This window comes from Carassius carassius, chromosome 2, assembly GCF_963082965.1.
Source record: "Carassius carassius chromosome 2, fCarCar2.1, whole genome shotgun sequence".
Lineage (NCBI taxonomy): Eukaryota > Metazoa > Chordata > Actinopteri > Cypriniformes > Cyprinidae > Carassius > Carassius carassius.
Genome location: NC_081756.1, coordinates 32,692,280 through 32,709,152, shown reverse-complemented (window position 1 = coordinate 32,709,152; position 16,873 = coordinate 32,692,280). Strand labels below are relative to the sequence as shown.

At 44.5% G+C, this 16,873-nt stretch overlaps 1 protein-coding gene across 6 annotated transcripts in view; it reads right to left on the bottom strand.

Moving 5' to 3' along the window:
• Positions 1 to 5,705: 5,705 nt before the first annotated feature.
• The window catches only part of LOC132108931 (NHS-like protein 2), an 82,931-nt gene continuing 71,763 nt past the window's right edge, over positions 5,706 to 16,873 (bottom strand). For 5 of the 6 annotated variants that reach the window (XM_059515277.1, XM_059515280.1, XM_059515281.1 and 2 more), the window contains 6 exons: positions 14,991 to 15,133; positions 12,920 to 13,109; positions 11,413 to 11,550; positions 8,627 to 11,122; positions 8,390 to 8,537; positions 5,706 to 7,214 (listed from right to left, as the gene is read on the bottom strand). In XM_059515277.1, coding sequence (XP_059371260.1) covers positions 6,896 to 7,214; positions 8,390 to 8,537; positions 8,627 to 11,122; positions 11,413 to 11,550; positions 12,920 to 13,109; positions 14,991 to 15,133 — 3,434 coding nt within the window. In that variant the 3' untranslated portion in view covers positions 5,706 to 6,895. The remainder of the gene's footprint in view (positions 7,215 to 8,389; positions 8,538 to 8,626; positions 11,123 to 11,412; positions 11,551 to 12,919; positions 13,110 to 14,990; positions 15,134 to 16,873) is intronic. The other variant, XM_059515278.1, reaches the window with a different exon arrangement.

Sequence of the window (16,873 nt, the reverse complement as noted above, 5' to 3'; positions counted from 1 at the left end):
ATCTACGCATGCTGCATGACGCTGCGTCGGCACTACACACGATGGCTGCTTCATCGAAGCGCCGGTGTACGAGTTCCGCTGCGGCCGGGCTCTCACCTAAGCGCGCCGCTGTTTCAGTTTCCAGAGATTGTGACTGTTTCAGCGTTGTTTGCAATGCGCAAGCCTGTACGGTTGCCCGCTTGCCTGCACACGAAAACCGTTATCACGGCTACCCAGATATTTCCCGAAAAAGGTGTAATTTCTGGTGTCCCGGCCACGGCCGATGGTGCTATAAATGTAGTGAGATGCCCACTGCTCAGTGCCCATCTCCGCATATAAGCACAGCCCTTCACACAGGGCTCGCGCCTATAAAAGCGACTCAAGTCGATCACGCGCACTACATAGTAGACGTGCCCACTCCTCAGTGCCCACAATCACTATGTCACACGCGTCATGTGGTTTCTGTAAAAACGAAACCCGTGCACGTTCGTCCGGCCACGGCCGATGGTGCTATAAATGTAGTGACGATGCCCACTCCTCAGTGCCCATCTCCACATGTAAGCACAGCCCTGCACACAGGGCCTGCGCCCATAATGTCGACTCAAGTCGGTCGCGCACACTGCATAGTAAACGTGCCCACCCCTCAGTGCCCACAATTACTATGTCACACGCGTCATGTGGTTTCTGTAAAAACGAAACCCGTGCATGCTCGTCCGGCCACGGCCGATGGTGCTATAAATGCAGTGACGATGCCCACTACCCAGTGCCCATCTCCACATGTAAGCACAGCCCTGCACACAGGGCTAGCGCACATAAGATCGACACAGATCGGTCGAGCGCGCCGCATAGTAAACGTGCCCACTTCCCAGTGCCCACATACACTATGTCACATACGGCGCGGGGCTTCTGTAAAAACGAGGCCCGTGCACGTACATTCTGCACAGGCAGACAGCGAGTTGAAAGTGGTAAAAGTGCACACATGCAGCCCACGGTTACTCGCAGATATATCGAGTCCCATGGGACCCGCTCAGCCTCCCTCCAGTCGGTTAAGCGCCGGAACGGGGTCGAGGAAGAGCGATCTGCCCGCTGTGATCAGCGCGCTCCCCGCCTCAGATGCGCAGCACACTCGAGCGCCGCCGTTGCCCAGTCAACAGAGCGCGTTTCGCATCCAGCCCTTAGCCATTCATGCAGATGCATGGTCAGTGCTTCCAGGGGTTTTGGATTGGGTGCTTATAAAGAGAGGCTACTCGCTACAGTTTTCTCGACGCCCACCGTGCTTTTCAGCGCGCGTCGAAACTACGGTCAAAACAGAAGTAGCACACATACTTCGGGCCGAAATATCAAAACTGTTGAGCAAAGGGGCTGTAGAGCCTGTGTCTCAAAGCGAGGGGGGGCTGTACAGCAGATACTTTCTGGTGCCCAAGAGAGACGGGGGTCTCCGGCCCATACTGGATCTAAGACAGCTGAACAGGCATTGATGAAACGCAGTTTCAAAATGCTCACGACCAGGAAGCTCCTCGCGCAGATTCGCAGAGGGGACTGGTTCATGTCAATAGATCTGAAGGACGCGTATTTTCAAATACAGATAGCGTCAAACCACAGGCGATATTTGAGATTCGCCTTCGAGGGCCAGGCATACCAGTTTGCAGTCCTGCCATTCGGCTTGTCCGTAGCTCCTCGTACGTTTACGAGGTGCATGGATGCAGCGCTCGCTCCTCTTAGACTCAGAGGCACACGAGTGCTGAATTATTTGGACGACTGGCTGGTTCTGGCCCGATCATGAGCGGAGCTCATGGACCACAGAGCCGTTTTACTCGATCACCTCGAGAAGCTCGGCCTCAGTGTCAATTGGGTGAAGAGTTCGCTGAACCCCAGTCAGACGATCCTGTTTCTGGGTATAGTTCTGAACTCGTGTTCCATGACGGCGCGGCTGTCACCACAGCGCGCGATGGGCATTCAGCGTGCAGCGAGTTCTTTCCGCTGTGGTGCGACTGTGTTGCTCAAACGCTGTCAAAAGATGCTGGGTTTCATGGCCTCAGCATCTCTGGTTCTGCGGCTGGGCCTGCTCCGCATGCGCCCCCTGCAGTTCTGGCTGAAGGCTCGGGTGCCGCGCAGAGCGTGGGCGTCTGGCCGGCTGCATTTCAAGGTCGATCAGAGCTGTGTTGCGGCTCTAGCACCTTGGACAGCGAACGGCTGGTACCGATCAGGTGTAAGCCTGGGGACTTCCCCGAGTGTGAAAATGGTGTCGACGGACGCCTCCACTTCGGGATGGGGAGCGCTGCTCGAAGGCAGACCGTCCTTTGGCCTATGGCCAGAACGGGAAAAGCTCCATCATATCAACTGCCTGGAAATGCTGGCAGTGGAGAACGCGCTGACGCGCTTTTGTCCCCATATCAAGGATCACCACGTCATAGTCCGTTCGGACAACATGTCCGTGGTGTCCTACATAAATCGCCAGGTCGGTCTCGGGTCCCGAAACCTGTGCAGGCTGACGGAACGCCTCCTGATTTGGGCTCAGCGCAACGTGCGCTCGCTGAGAGCAGTGCATGTGCCTGGACTGCAGAATCTGGGTCCAGACAGGCTGTCCAGAGGCAATGTTCCTACGGGCGAATGGTCTCTACACCCGCAAACAGTCCGGCTGTTGTGGGAGAGATTTGGCATGGCGGGGGTGGACCTCTTTGCGTCCCACGAAAACGCTCACTGCCCCACGTTCTTTTCCAAGAACGAAAGCGCGCTGTCACGGAGATGGCCGTGCTGCCCGCTTTATGCGTTCCCTCCCGTCTCCCTCCTTCCGCAGGTGATAGAACGGGTGAGGGAAACGAGATGTTCAATACTGCTTGTAGCACCTCTTTGGAAGAACCAACCATGGTTCCCAGATTTGATGCAGTTAGCAGATGTCGCCCCGTGGCCGGTACCGTTGAGGAGAGAACTCCTCTCGCAGGCCAGGGGCTCGATTTGGCACCCTCAACCGGAGTTGTGGTCCCTCTATGTATGGGCACTCAATGGTTACCCGCTGATCTCGCAGTGGGAGTGCTAAATACCATCACTCAGGCTAGAGCTCCGTCGACACGACGTCTGTATGCCTCGAAGTGGTCGGTGTTCTCCAGCTGGTGCACAGCTCGAGGTTATTCACCCCTTAGTTGTGAGGTGACGGAGGTCCTCTCCTTCCTTCAGGAGCTGTTGGATAAGGGCAGAGCCCCATCCACGCTCAAAGTTTATGTGGCTGCCATCGCGGCGTTTTCTGAAACGGCGTCCGGTCAGTCAATAGGAAGGAATGATTTAGTCATCCGGTTCCTCAGAGGAGCTAGGAGGCTGAATCCTCCCAGACCTCCGTCAGTCCCTATGTGGGACCTCGCGGCGGTTTTGGAGGCCTTGAAAGGTCCCCCTTTCAAGCCTATCCAATCGATTAGCCTTCAGCATCTGTCGTTCAAGACAGTATTCTTGTTGGCTCTCGCTTCTGTGAAGCGTGTGGGTGATTTGCACGCGCTCTCGGTGAGCCAGTCGTGCTTGGAGTTTGGGCCCAATGACTCAAGAGTCATACTCAAACCTAGGCACGGTTATGTGCCGAAATCCCTCAACACACCGTTTCGGGCTCAGGTTATTGCCCTGTCTGCCCTGCCGGTGTCAGGGGAGGATGGAGACTCGAGTCTTCTTTGCCCTGTCAGGGTTTTAAGAGCTTATGTGTCTCGCTCTGCTGCCTTTCGGCAGACGGAGAAGCTATTTGTCTCGTTTGGTGGGCGTTCCAAGGGAATGGCTGTTTCGAGACAGACTCTATCCAGATGGATAGTTGACGCCATAGCGTTAGCTTACGCTTCCAGGGGCCTTCAGTGCCCGTTGGGCGTCAGAGCACACTCCACAAGAGGCATCGCCTCGTCGTGGCCGTGGTCTACTGGGATCTCCTTGCAGGATATATGTATGGCGGCAGGTTGGGCCTCGCCGTCTACATTTATCAGGTTCTATAACCTGGAGGTTCCCGCCTTGCAAGCAAGGCTGCTGTCGGTATAGGCGAATCAGGGCCCTGAGGGGAATTCTGAGTTCATGAGCGCTATGCGCTGCCGACTGTTATATGGGCAGTATTGCGTAAGACCCGCATTGCCACATTGGTCAGGCCTTGCCTCGGCTGTGTGACGTCATATTGCCGCATCTACGGATGCTGCTAGATATGGGACGGAGGGCTTTTTCCCTTTTCTGTCCTGGACTCTCTGTGAGTCCCTCAGGTGACTGTGCACTGTAAATCCTGGGCGTTGCTTCAGGTTTATTGGTGTGTGATCCCTGCGCGCACGGCATTTTACATTGGGTTCCCGTAGCGTCTTAGCTAAGACGCAGTACGAGAGAGCTCTCGTAAGAGAACGTACTCGGTTACTAAACGTAACCTCGGTTCTCTCTAGAAGAGCGAATGAGTACTGCGTTCTCTGCCGTGCGCACGATTCACTCTGGTTCGCTTCGGCGATGAAATAAATCAGGTGAGTCAGCCTTTTCGAGCTCCTTTTATAGGTTGGACCACACCCGTTTCGGCGGGAAGTGGCAAGAAGGGCGCGAAGCGTCGCTCTTCTAGAGAGAACCGAGGTTACGTTTAGTAACCGAGTACGTTTTGTTTTGTTTTTTGTTTACTGATTAAAATGTGATTAACTTGTGATTATAATGTATATGTCTCTCCAATGGATACCTGTCTTCCATCTCTGGGATTTTCATAATTGATGCACAAGGCTTCTAACAGTCCAGTAAGGTACATTTCTTGAGTTCTATTTTGTTTTGCCCATATATTACCATCTCCTTCCACTGTCCTTCTCTCTCTTTTACTTGTACCTGTGAGAATACTGTTGACATTGATAGGGTTAAGCACAGAGTACACAAGAGTAGTGATAAATATTATAGTAAATCCTTTAAAAGAGTAAAAGAAACTCTGCATACTTCTACGGAAGTGCAATACCAAGGCATTTAAAAACACAGAGGCTTCACGCCAGAGTCCAAGGCAAATAAACACTGGTTTTCAAACTTTTTTTCATTCACTAAATATTTAAAACAAGTGTCACACACTATTTTAATGTGGTGGTATTCTGTCTCTCTTTTCCCCATTTTGCTTTTCATATTGTCGCAATGCCTGAACGACTAGTCTGAGAAGATGAACATCAAGAAAAGATCCACATCTCCATCTTGTTCCAGACTTAGAACAGATTTTTGCCAAGCACTTTCCTCTCCTGGACTGCCGAGGGCGCTCCGGCTCAATAGCACCAGGTTTCTGTCCACTGTCTGATTGGGAGCCAGAAGAACAGTCACATGAGGAAAGGGAGCTTCATAAGGAATGGTCAGAAGAAGCAGTCTCTGAAGTCTCAGTCTCTGTGCTTGCCTACTGTAAATCCTCTGTCTGCAGTAGTCTCCAAAATATTCCCTTAATGTAGGATGATGGTGAGTTTACCACAGATGGACCTGTGAATTGAGTGAATTACCACATTTGATCAAAGCCTGCAATATCTTTGTGCATTCAAACGTCGATCTACAATCTGGTCTTGCAGTTACATGGAGGGCAACCATTAAAAAAGTATTTTCTACTATGTTTTTTTTTTTTTGGTAAAAAATGTAATCTAAACATAACACTGTTGAGCTCTGCCTCTGATGCATAGTCTGAAATGGACATAAAGTGAGAAGCTTTGCACTTGGATTTGAATGGTCCACTGTCTTGCAAGATGATCTGGAATTGTGGTCATATGTGCCATCTAGTTTTTCTGGGAAAAAAAATTGTGGAGGCAAGAATGAGAAGTATTATGTCTTCTTTTGCCATCCATAGGCCTCAGTAAATCTCCTGCCTGATAATTTGTGTGTTGAGTGAATTCTCTATTTTGAGAATATACACTTGGACCATTAGACGTTATGGGTTTCCTGAGAGATTTGACACAATGGACAGCCAGAACATACCAGTGAGCCACTGGTAACACTTACTGGACCCTCTTCTGTAGTCTAGTGTCCACCCATTAGACTATCACTTTCTGTGCTATTCCCTCATGTTGTATTGTCCATAAATTTCCTTTTCAAAGGTGTGTTTTGTCTATGCCAATTTTTATTTGTTGTTTACACTTCTGGCAGTGTGGGAAGATCTCTAGATGTGGGTTCAGGTGTATTGGATGATGATGGTTTAACTTGGCCACTTCAATCCCTTGTGTGCTCTGAGCTTATAAAATAATAGGCAGTTTCCCAAGAATAGTCACAGATATGGACAGCTTTGTGTCTGTTGTGTCTTTGATCAAGCAATTACATTTTCTTATACAGTATTTATATCTTATACTTTTTTTTAAGGTTAAAATAAACTCAAAAAGACATTTATATGGAAGTTCATATTTTTTTCAAAAACAAAGAAGAAGAAAAAAAACAATGGAAAAATAACAAATATAGCTTTTTGTCTTGTAAACTAGTTCTTGTACTGGTGAAAGTGCTTAATTTTAAGGGATACCAGACATTTCTTACAACTTTGTGGAATGTTTCCTTCTCGTATCATACACTCCTCTCGCTGTGTGAGTTTGTGCAACTCTATTAAAACATGATTATCCTACTAAGACACTTTCTTGTTCACCACTGAAATGGGCAGAGCAGGCTTTGGCCACAAATAATAGTCTGAAAATATTTCTTGATGTGGGTTTCCATTCAAGAGTCTCATCATCGCATTCATATTTCCAGGATAGCAGATTTCAATGCCAGAATTTTATATCAGTGGTGGGCTCAGTTTCCTTTTATACTGACTATACTCCACAACAATTGTACATCATCTGAGTATGATCCCTTTGTCTGGAAGCAAAAACTCAAACAAATCACTTAAATTCCTTCTGCATGAGGTCTTTGTAAATTAAACCGTTCAGATGGGCAGTTGAGTGCAACAGAAAACCAGCCATATTGATATCCAACATGTGGTTCTCTACAAGTGGAATCACTGGTCCTGTGGAGCTGGTTTTGGTGTGTTCGCACTCTCATCTGGCTGTGACTGAGAGAACTCAGTGACTCGTCGTGCCAAGGGGTTTGTGCTCTTCAGCAACTCCATGGCAGAAACTCGGGTCCCGCTGCTGGCTTTGCTGCTTCTCTTCTGGAGAAGTGCCATAAAGTTCTCATTTCGTGAGCTTGACCTAAGAGTGGTCCCAAGGCCCAGAGTTTGGAGGTCTGTGCTGCTGCTTTTCACAGGTGATACCAGACACTGCCTGTTTCCAAAAGAATCTGCTGGTTCCTTGCGACCAAGAACTTTCCTCTTTGACCTAGGAAAAGTAGAATAATACAAATGTTAATACAAGTTTCCTCAAATCTGGACTTGGAGGGCCACTCCCTGCAGAGTTTACTGATTTGAACTGAACTCTGCAAGGCATTGGCCCTTCACTCACATACAGTACACTATATATCCTAATGATACACTACTTGATATATTTGATATATGACATGACAGAGTTTAAGAGGGCTGGCTAATTGTGTTTCTGAAATTTCTCTCTCTCTCTCTCTCTCTCTCTCTCTCTCTCTCTCTCTCTCTCTCTCTCTCATATATATGGTGCGGTGTACGGTGCACGTGTGTACTGAATGATGGAATGCAATATTTTGTGCGTGGAACATAAGTACAATTTCGTGTTTCCAAACGAACATATTAAGTGGCAGAAGTCTCCGTGTTCAGCGCAAATCCCGCCCTGCAGCTGAGTCTAAGGCCGGTGACACACTGGCTGCGTGGCGTCTCTGCTGCGTTTCAGGAGCGTGGCGGCTGCTTCATGTTTTCTGTGTCTTTACACACCAGAATCGTGCCTGACGCGGCGCTGGCGCGCTGCTGCTGCTGTATATGACATAGAGGGAGGCCGCCGACAGACCAGGATCTTGTCTTCATGACAACAATATCAACTTTTTTTTACACACCTACGCCTACTGATAAAGGACACTGTCAACCGTATTGACGGCAAATTAGACTATGTTTGACAGGTTCAATATTTGAAAATCGATAATTATTTATTTATTTTTTAAATTACATTTATATCTGAATTTATGTCAACCTATAGACTTTCAAATATCTAAATGTCATGAATTAATATGTATTTGTGTACAAAATGACATATAAACATATTTTCCTATTATATTTTGCCTGGAAACGCTTCCAACACGCGTGTGTGTTGCGTGAAAAATAGGTGTCGGTTCTATTTGTAGCATGCACGCGTTTTTTTCAGTCTGTAAGCTCTAACCTGTTAACATGGGAGCCGAATTAAAAACAGACACGCCACGCAGCTGAGACGCTTGCGCCACACATCCAGTGTGTCGCCGGCCTAAGGCACAGACACAGTCCTTGATATCCAGTACCAGACCATGTCATCATATGTATTCATTATGCCAAACTACAACAATTTTGTTCAGAGAGAAATGGCTAAAGGAATCAGTATGAATGTTAAACTGTAAATTTTACCTGTGTATGATGGTAAAGAGGTCCTCAGTTGTGTGAGTTGTGGGTGTGTGAACAAAAACATCATCATCTGTTTCCTCTGTAATATGTAGTTCGGTCTTGTCAACAGCAGAATTGTTCTCTTCCATTATTTCTGTTTCTGCATAAGTTTCTGTGGGGCAGCATAAAAGAACATAAATTAAACCCCAACATAGCATTCTGCCTGAACATCTTAAAAGAAAATGTAAACAAAAGTTTAACCTGTTACTGTCTCTGCTGAAGGTGTCACTCTTTCCGTAATTTGATGACAATCTGAATCTTTTGAACTGTTCTCTTCAACTACCACATCATTATCTTCATTTCCAGAGTTTTTGTAACTTTCAGAATTTTTATTGTTTCCATCAAAATTTTCCTTTGAAGGATCATCTTGATCTTCACCTTGAAGCAAATCTCCCTCAATGTCAGATGCTATTGGAACTGTAGGTGATTGGGAGATGTTGTCAGAAAGTGGAGTTTGTTTTTCTGCCCCGCCATTGGTATGAGTGCTTGGAGAGGGCAGAAGGAAAACACTGGGTTTTTTCGGCACTGGAGGAGGTACCTTAGGCTTCCTTTTGTCTAATTCTGCTAAACAGGATATTGTCATTCTACTTGGCAGGGTTTTACTTTTGTCCTCACTTTCTGGGCTACTTGGGGATGGAGGATCATCTTCAATAGGAATCCCATACTCCAGATCAAACTCAGGGAGAGGAGGTACATGGCTGTGGAGTGGCTCTTGTGGGGCTATTACAGATGTGCTGAGTGATGACTGAGCTGGTCTTTTAGGTTTGGGCTTTCTCACAACCATATAGATGTTGCCCACAGGCATGGGTCGGTCCACAGGTGAAGATGGAGGAGATTCATATGCCAGAGGGGATGAGGAGGGAGATTTAAGCATCAAGCTCATGGGTCGTTTAGGCAGAGGTGGCTTCACTGCAACTTGAGGCTTTGACTGTTTTGTGTTAGAGGGAAAAATAGGAGGGCTGAGATCTCGACTTTGCTCTTCCTCTATAATGTCAGAAGAGCCATCAGGACTGTCCTCAAGTCCTGAGCGGCTAACTGAACGAAGTCGGATGTTTCGCAAGTCTGTTGTTGTAACCATAGGCAGTGAAGACTGACTAGGGCTCAGTTTACCTGGTTTGTTGGCTGTAGATGTGTCAGAGTGGCGTCTGCTGGCCTTCTTCTTGGGTTTGACAGAGAATAGATCCAGCTGAGAGGTTGCAGGTAGTTCAAATGAAAGACGCGAACGTGATTTATCCTTTGCAGAAGCTGGGAGAGAAGATTTACGCTCTGGAATCTTTGGCCGCATCTTGCAGCCAACTGGAGAAGGTCCAGTGATGAATGTGTTTGATATAGTTGGGGTTGGAGTTTCAGACTGGCTTGAGTAGCCACTGGATGGGGACATGAGACATGGGGGCTTGAAAGGGGATACCTTGGTCTCAGCCTCGATTGAGAGCTGGGATGGAGATGTGGCTCGTGACGTTGACGGTGAATTTAGGGATTCTGAGCTGCCCCGCACCTTCATGCACTCAATCACTGTGGTACCTGTGGCTGTACTTGAACCCGACAGTGAGCGGTAGGGATCGTTGTTGGACTTCCAATCATTGAGCTGCCAGTGAGGAGAAAACCCAAGCTCTGTTTCCCTGTCGGCAGGCTGAGAAATATCAGAGGATGTCTCCAAGCTACTGTGGGCTTGATCTGTGTCCTCCTCAGCTTTGGCAATTAGGAATTCAGGCTGGAATGAATCTTGAATATGGTAATCTCGGGGGATAAAGAGACTTTTGGGTCTGCCATCTATGAAATGCCCTTCACTGTGGTAGGAGCCCATTCCTCCAACCTCTGATAGGTTTTTCATCAGGGATACACTACGTACTGGAGGTGGTGGCTTTTTCTTAGATTTCTTTAGTGAGATGCTGCGTGATCGTGACCTCAGTCGACCATCCAGAAGGAAGTCTGAACCTGTGGTCACGGAAACATTATCAGTGCTCATGCTATCCTCTGAGCTGTTGCTTGGATATAACAGGGCATAACTCTCAACCTCTGAAACAACAGGGATGGCCTCACCTGGAGAACATATATTATCTGCTGAGCAAAATGATCCAGAGTCTGTTGGTGTTGAAAGTGAACGTTCACGGAACCTGAAAACATTGGACCGGGCTGATCTCTTCTCCTGCTCACAATTGTTTTTTCCTGTGCCTGCAGTGGAAGCTGTCCCCTCTATGTCATTCCCTTTCCCTACAGGGACACAACCCCCTTGTGTGGACACTGTATACACCCGGTGTCCACATGGTTCTGAGATGGAGGTGAAAGAGCTGGAATGTGACCCTGAGCTCATGGAGAGGCCTGAACTGGTCTGGGATGGACAGATTAAACCACCTCCTTCACTTTTAGGTGTTATTATTCCAGTTTTAGATACTGGTTGCTTGGAAGCAGGGCTGGTAACCAAGGCATAGTTGTAAGAGTCATTCCAGGAAGGAGAGAAAGTAGAACCTTTTGGGCCATTCCATGAGGGGTTTGGGCATATCAGAGTGGCATGATCCATCATGCCTGATGGGGTCTTTGGGGATGGGGGAACACTGTACTCCAGGTCACTATGGGTCTTCCGAAGTGGAATATGCTGTTGGCCTGTGTTCTCGGTAGTTGGCTCCAAAGATCTGGGTTGAGAGGATCCAGGGGAACAGGCACCTTGTATTAGATCAACAGCAAGAATTTTGCTGTCACCTAAAGACAAAATAGTTTTTAAATAGAGTTTAAAACAAAAACAGACATTAGTCCTTCATTCCCAGAAGCATTTGTGTAAAGATTCTATATGATGTAATTCAGAACACTGTAAACTAAAATTGCAATCTGTGACAATTTGTCACAGATTACATGTGACTCTAACAAACATTAGATTTACAAATGACTCTAGGTAGAAATCATTGATCAGTGCCCATTGTCCTTTTTTCCTGTTTATTTCCTTTTGCACTCTGTGACCCTGTCATTAACTTGCCTAACTTCCTGTTAGTCACCTTGGCAGTGCAGCGTGACATCAGGGCCTGCAACCACACTCCTCGGGCAGGGAACGGTCTTTGGGTTGACCGCTGAATCAGTTCTAAAGGCGGCCCGCAGTTTGCTGTGTTGTGTGGCGTGCTTATCAAAGCTCTGGCCTGAGGCAAGATATGAGATACCAGCTGTCAAGCTAACTGCCAGTCTTCAGTCAGAAAAATTATGTTTATTTGTATGACCTTAAAATGGTTATATAAAAGGTATTTTATCCTATACATGTTACAATTAGGCTGAAAAAAATTATCCATGACTGCCTAATCAGACTTGAGGAAAAGCAATGATAAACATTTTGGTAATTTATTAGAAAAATATTTTTATGGATAAAAACAATAGCCAGCATGAGATAGATGGTTAGCTGGAGACTTGATCATGATGCCTGATTGATCTGGAGAAATGAAATCAGACAATGGACACTGGATACATCAAAACAAAAGCTGGATATTGACTAAGAACTAGCCAATGGGAGATCTGTGTGACTTTCTATCATTTCTGTGGGACAATTTAATGCTTATGTGTTTGCGAGAACTATTCTTTACATGGATACCCCTTGTGTCTCTCAGAAAACAGCTCTCTGAAAAGACACTAAGAAAACTCATTACCTTACAATATGTGAGCTGGCTTTATTCATAAAAATACCAACAAAAAGGAGGTGAACATTTCTTTTTTTCTTCCTCTGGCCCTGCTACTCCCAACCATCCACTACAGTTCTCTCTCTCTCAATCACTCCCTGTCTGTCTCTCACTCTATGCAGCTTTTTCTGCACCTCCTAGCTAAGCAAAGGAGGGAAAGCTGCATGTTGCCATGGCAACAGCTACCTGTTCATTATCTTTAGTGGGTGAAGAGCAGCACCACTTTGGGAATCAGACTCCAGGCTGCCTAAGCACAGAATAATGTGTTAATAGATCCAACCACCTCTCTCCTATGTCCAGGACAGAGAGGGAAACAGGAAGGTAGTCAAGGGGGAGATTTAGAGAGATGGGTGTTGGACAGCTGAGACAGAGAGGGAGGTGATGTACCACTTTAAAAAAAAAAACAAGGGTGACAATTTGAGAGAGGAGCAAATGCTTTAACATTTTAAGTATTTTAACTTTTAGTAAAGAGAGTATAAGAATTGAGAAATGGGACTGTCTGTGGTGGATGAAGATGATGATGATTATGTGTTTTAATTTGCAAAATCAAAAACATTCAACACTATTTCAGGTGACCTAGGACCTAGGAGACACTATTGTTCAGTCTATGTCTGTTTTTTCCCCCAATTTTTACAGAACATCAGCTGTACTGAGAAAAAAATTCTCACCAGTTGATATGGACTCATTTAGTTATAAAGCACATTTTAACACAGCTAATAAATTGTGGAGAGTTCTTAACATAAACTACACACCAATAACACCTCCAAACAGGTCGGACTATAAAAAGATTTTAAAAATCTACAGATATACTCAACATGATAGTATGCCAAGTCACCTTTACTTGTGATCTCAATGGGTACAAGGTGAGCTGGAGTATGTCGGCCCAGGTACCAGCGAGGTTTCTCTGCAACAGGTGGACTCAGTAAGGCATTCCAGCCTAGAAGTGACTTCTCTGAACCACAGGGGGTCGGGTCCTGTGCCCGGACCCCTAATGTTGTGGTCTCATCCTCACACACCTGCTTATTTGCAGGCTAAAGAGAGAGAAAATGAGAGTATGAATATAAAATATTATGATTCATTCCTAATTTTGTATTTGTAATGATTTGTATTATAACCCAAATGCAGGGCCGTAGCTGAGGGTTTGCCGGGCCCCGGTGAAGGTTGTACCAGTGGGCCCGGTTTGAAATTGTTTAATTTGTATGTTCGTTAATTTTTATTTATTTGTGCAAAGAAATCGAATAATTAAATGTAAAATAGCACTGGATAGTCTCCAATGTAAAAATTAAAAATACAATCAAACCAAAATTTATTCAGACACCTTCAACATTTCTCACATAATTACAGTTTATTTGCGATTGCTTGTAAAATGGTTATAAAATATGACAAGAACTTAGAATTAAACTCTGTCAGATCAAATGAGTCTTGATAATGTCATAACTTTGAAAGAAATGTACGTAATGGATTACAATCAACCAAAACTACAGACAACTGTTATTATGACAAAATTTACACAACTATCAATACTTTGTTGATCAATTACCAAGCAAGCAATGCTTAATTTTGTTCAGACTGTGGTGTGAAAAGGTTGCATTAGCAATTCAGAAAAAAAAAACATAAGAAATAAATGGTGCTTTATAAGGTGCTGAATAATTTTTGGTCCCAATTTTATATATAGATAGAGATAGATAATAATCTGAATAATTTTTGGTTTGAGTGTGCATAAATTCTTATTAAAACTACAAAGTAATTCAGTCAAGAGCAGTGAGTGATTTTCTTTCATTTTCTTGGATTAACATTACAGCAGCCAGAAGCTAAATTAAGCGCCGTCATTTTAAGAGACGATGAACGCATCCAAAATAATACACATCCCATTTTTTCCTCTGTTTCTTTCACTTAAGAAATAACTGACAGTCTTTTCGAGCATACTTTTCAAGGCGGGTATTTTGACATATTTTGTATGTATTTGTCGGCACAAGAGCAAAAATAAGCAAATCCGATGTTCAAGTGTTTTGAGACTCCTTTCTCTGCGTGAGCCCTGAACACCATAACACCGCGAATACTGAATTGGGCTCTTTCACATATTTTTGTTTGTGCAAAGTGCGATTTGTATTTGTTCGTTCAGGTGCAGGAGGGACTTCGAGGAGAACTTCACAAAGGAGAAGTCGGTTCAGTGTCGCCGTCCATGATACACGGCTCTCTCTCTCGTGCGCACCGAATACAGCGCACGAGTAACCAGCTACTCTGTTCAGCTTTTCCGCGTCTTGTGTTTGGATGATTTAATGTTTAAATTGACAAGCGGTATGGCTTAAAAACACGTGAAAACGATAAGCTTTCGTAATTCCATGCAGCAGTGGCGTTCAACTGTCCTGATCGTATTTTTAGACTGGCCTCAGCAGCCAGTCCTTTGAGATTGTTGGGGGCCCCCCCTCAGCCGTGGGCCCCTATAATCGTCATCACCTTTCACCCCACTAGCGACGGCCCTGCCCAAATGATGTATTCATTCAAACACTTCATTTCTAAATATGAATTTTGAGGTTCATTCTACATCTGCTTGAATAGCAGACCTGGTAAATATGAATGATTATATAATTCATTTGAATAATTAATATCCTTTATATTCAAACACTGAATTGAGTTTTTATCAGATGACTTAGTAGGATCTTTAAATTACTGTTAGTTTAAATGCTCAAAAAAAAAAACAGACACGGAGAAGCCTGCAGCTGTTTTCACATGGGGGACAAGCCACATCTAATTAGATTTGCAAACTTTATACAAAACATTAATGCTTTACAGAAAACAAGTGAGTTGGTGGCACACAAGTCAGAATCCAGTGACTGCAAAATACTTAATAAAAGCCAAAGTTACTTGTTTTATCAGTGTAAGAGCTCATAAGACAGCATACAAGTAGTTACCACAAAGACGAACTCTGTCTTCTTGTTGCTGAGTGAGGAAGGGGATCGGCTGAGAGAGGTTGACGTGTCCTCCGAGCTCTGAGAGGAAGGATGTCTGAATGTCTGTCCTGTCACTCTGTTATCATACAACTGCTCCTCAAAATCTGAGAAGACACAGACACAACATGTTAGTTTTAAAGTTAGCAACAGCACTAAGAGGCAAGGAAATCAATTCATGAAATCCTTCTCCCTCTTTGTCAGAAATGTCCCTTTGGGGTCTTGTAAAAAGAATGATTACCATTACATTCATTCCAAGGACTCCCCTCACAAGACCCCACCCCATTCTTGTAGCCATTTTAATCCCCCAAAACTTTCTCTTTAACCCCTCCCACTATATACTGAAAAATACACATACTAAAGCACTGTCCTCATTAAAGATCTTTATCCATTACTGTTCACTAAGTGTGGAATGGTTTGGCTCTTTTAGTGTGATTAGCATTTTTAAGAATGTCCTCAAATGTCAAATACTGCCTTTTGTCCCTACTGGACATTTAGGTTGTTGAAAGGCTCATAAATCGGCAAAATCATGTTTCGCTTTAAATCTAAAAATGTCAACAGGATTAGTGGATATTATCATAGTATATAAAACATTTTGTCTATGATAGGTCCTCAATAATATAGTCTGTGTGTGTGATGGTGTTTTTGGGGTTGATCCCTCTTTTTCCAATCTGGGATGCCACACTCTTAGATTTGGGTTGCCTAGCAATGGTGGGCTGTTTAAGACAATGGCATACCTCCGGAGTCAACAATAGCCCCGAGCCCCAAGTTTAGCCTCGTTGAGTAGAGCCCTCTTCACATGCTTGGACAGAGCTGAACAGAGCACACAGTTGAAATCCTAAACCGCCACTTAAATAAGATTGAGACTGCAGAAAAACTACAGCATAGCAGTGTGTACCACCACCACATGCAAAACTTTTAAATATGTGTTGCCATTTTATTTATCACGCTGAATGGAGACCGTTCTATTCCAGGAATGATGGTTGTCCAGATGGCTTACAAATTGCTACACTAATGAGATACACAGAGAGACAATCCTTTATTTAGCCTTAGACCTCATGTTACTCAAGGAAGCACTTGCACTGCAAAGACTGATGGACCAAACCATGCAATCTGATGTGTAAAATCCCATGGAAAGCAAAGTGAAATATAAAACAAGATGGTTGTGATTTGGAATGTGATATGGCTATTAGTTCCCTGCAGCTGTAACAAGAACCAGCTTCTGCAAACACTGGCCAACTTGCAAAGCATTCTACAGACAAACCACAGGGGAAATTCCTCTTTAATATACATATCTATCCTCACTTTTCCAAACGCTCTGCTATATTAGAGCAATTACCTTCCTACTGTATATAGACCGCCATTCAAAAGTCTGGGGTCATTGATTTTAACACTTTTATTCAGCAAGGAGTCATTAAATGAATCAAACTGACAATAAAGACCACTACACTGTTACAAAAATATTTCAAATAAACACTGCACTTTTCATAATTCATATTTCTATTCATCCTAAAGAATCCTAAAAAGCATCACAGATTCCACAAATTAAGCTGCACAACTATGTTCAACATTGATAGTAATGAGAAATGTTTCTTGAGCATTAAATTAGCATATTTGTATGATTTTGATAGGATCGTGTGATAGTAAAGACTGGTATAGTAAAGATCTGCTGAGAAACTGTAGTAATAGTTCACATTAGTGTGTTTTACTGTATTTTTGATTAAATACATGAAGACTTATATTGAATATATATATTTAAAAATCTTACCAACTCCAAACTTTTGAATGGTATTGTAATAAATGAATTTCAGCAATGCTGCTCATGATAATTTACAGACTTGCAAAAT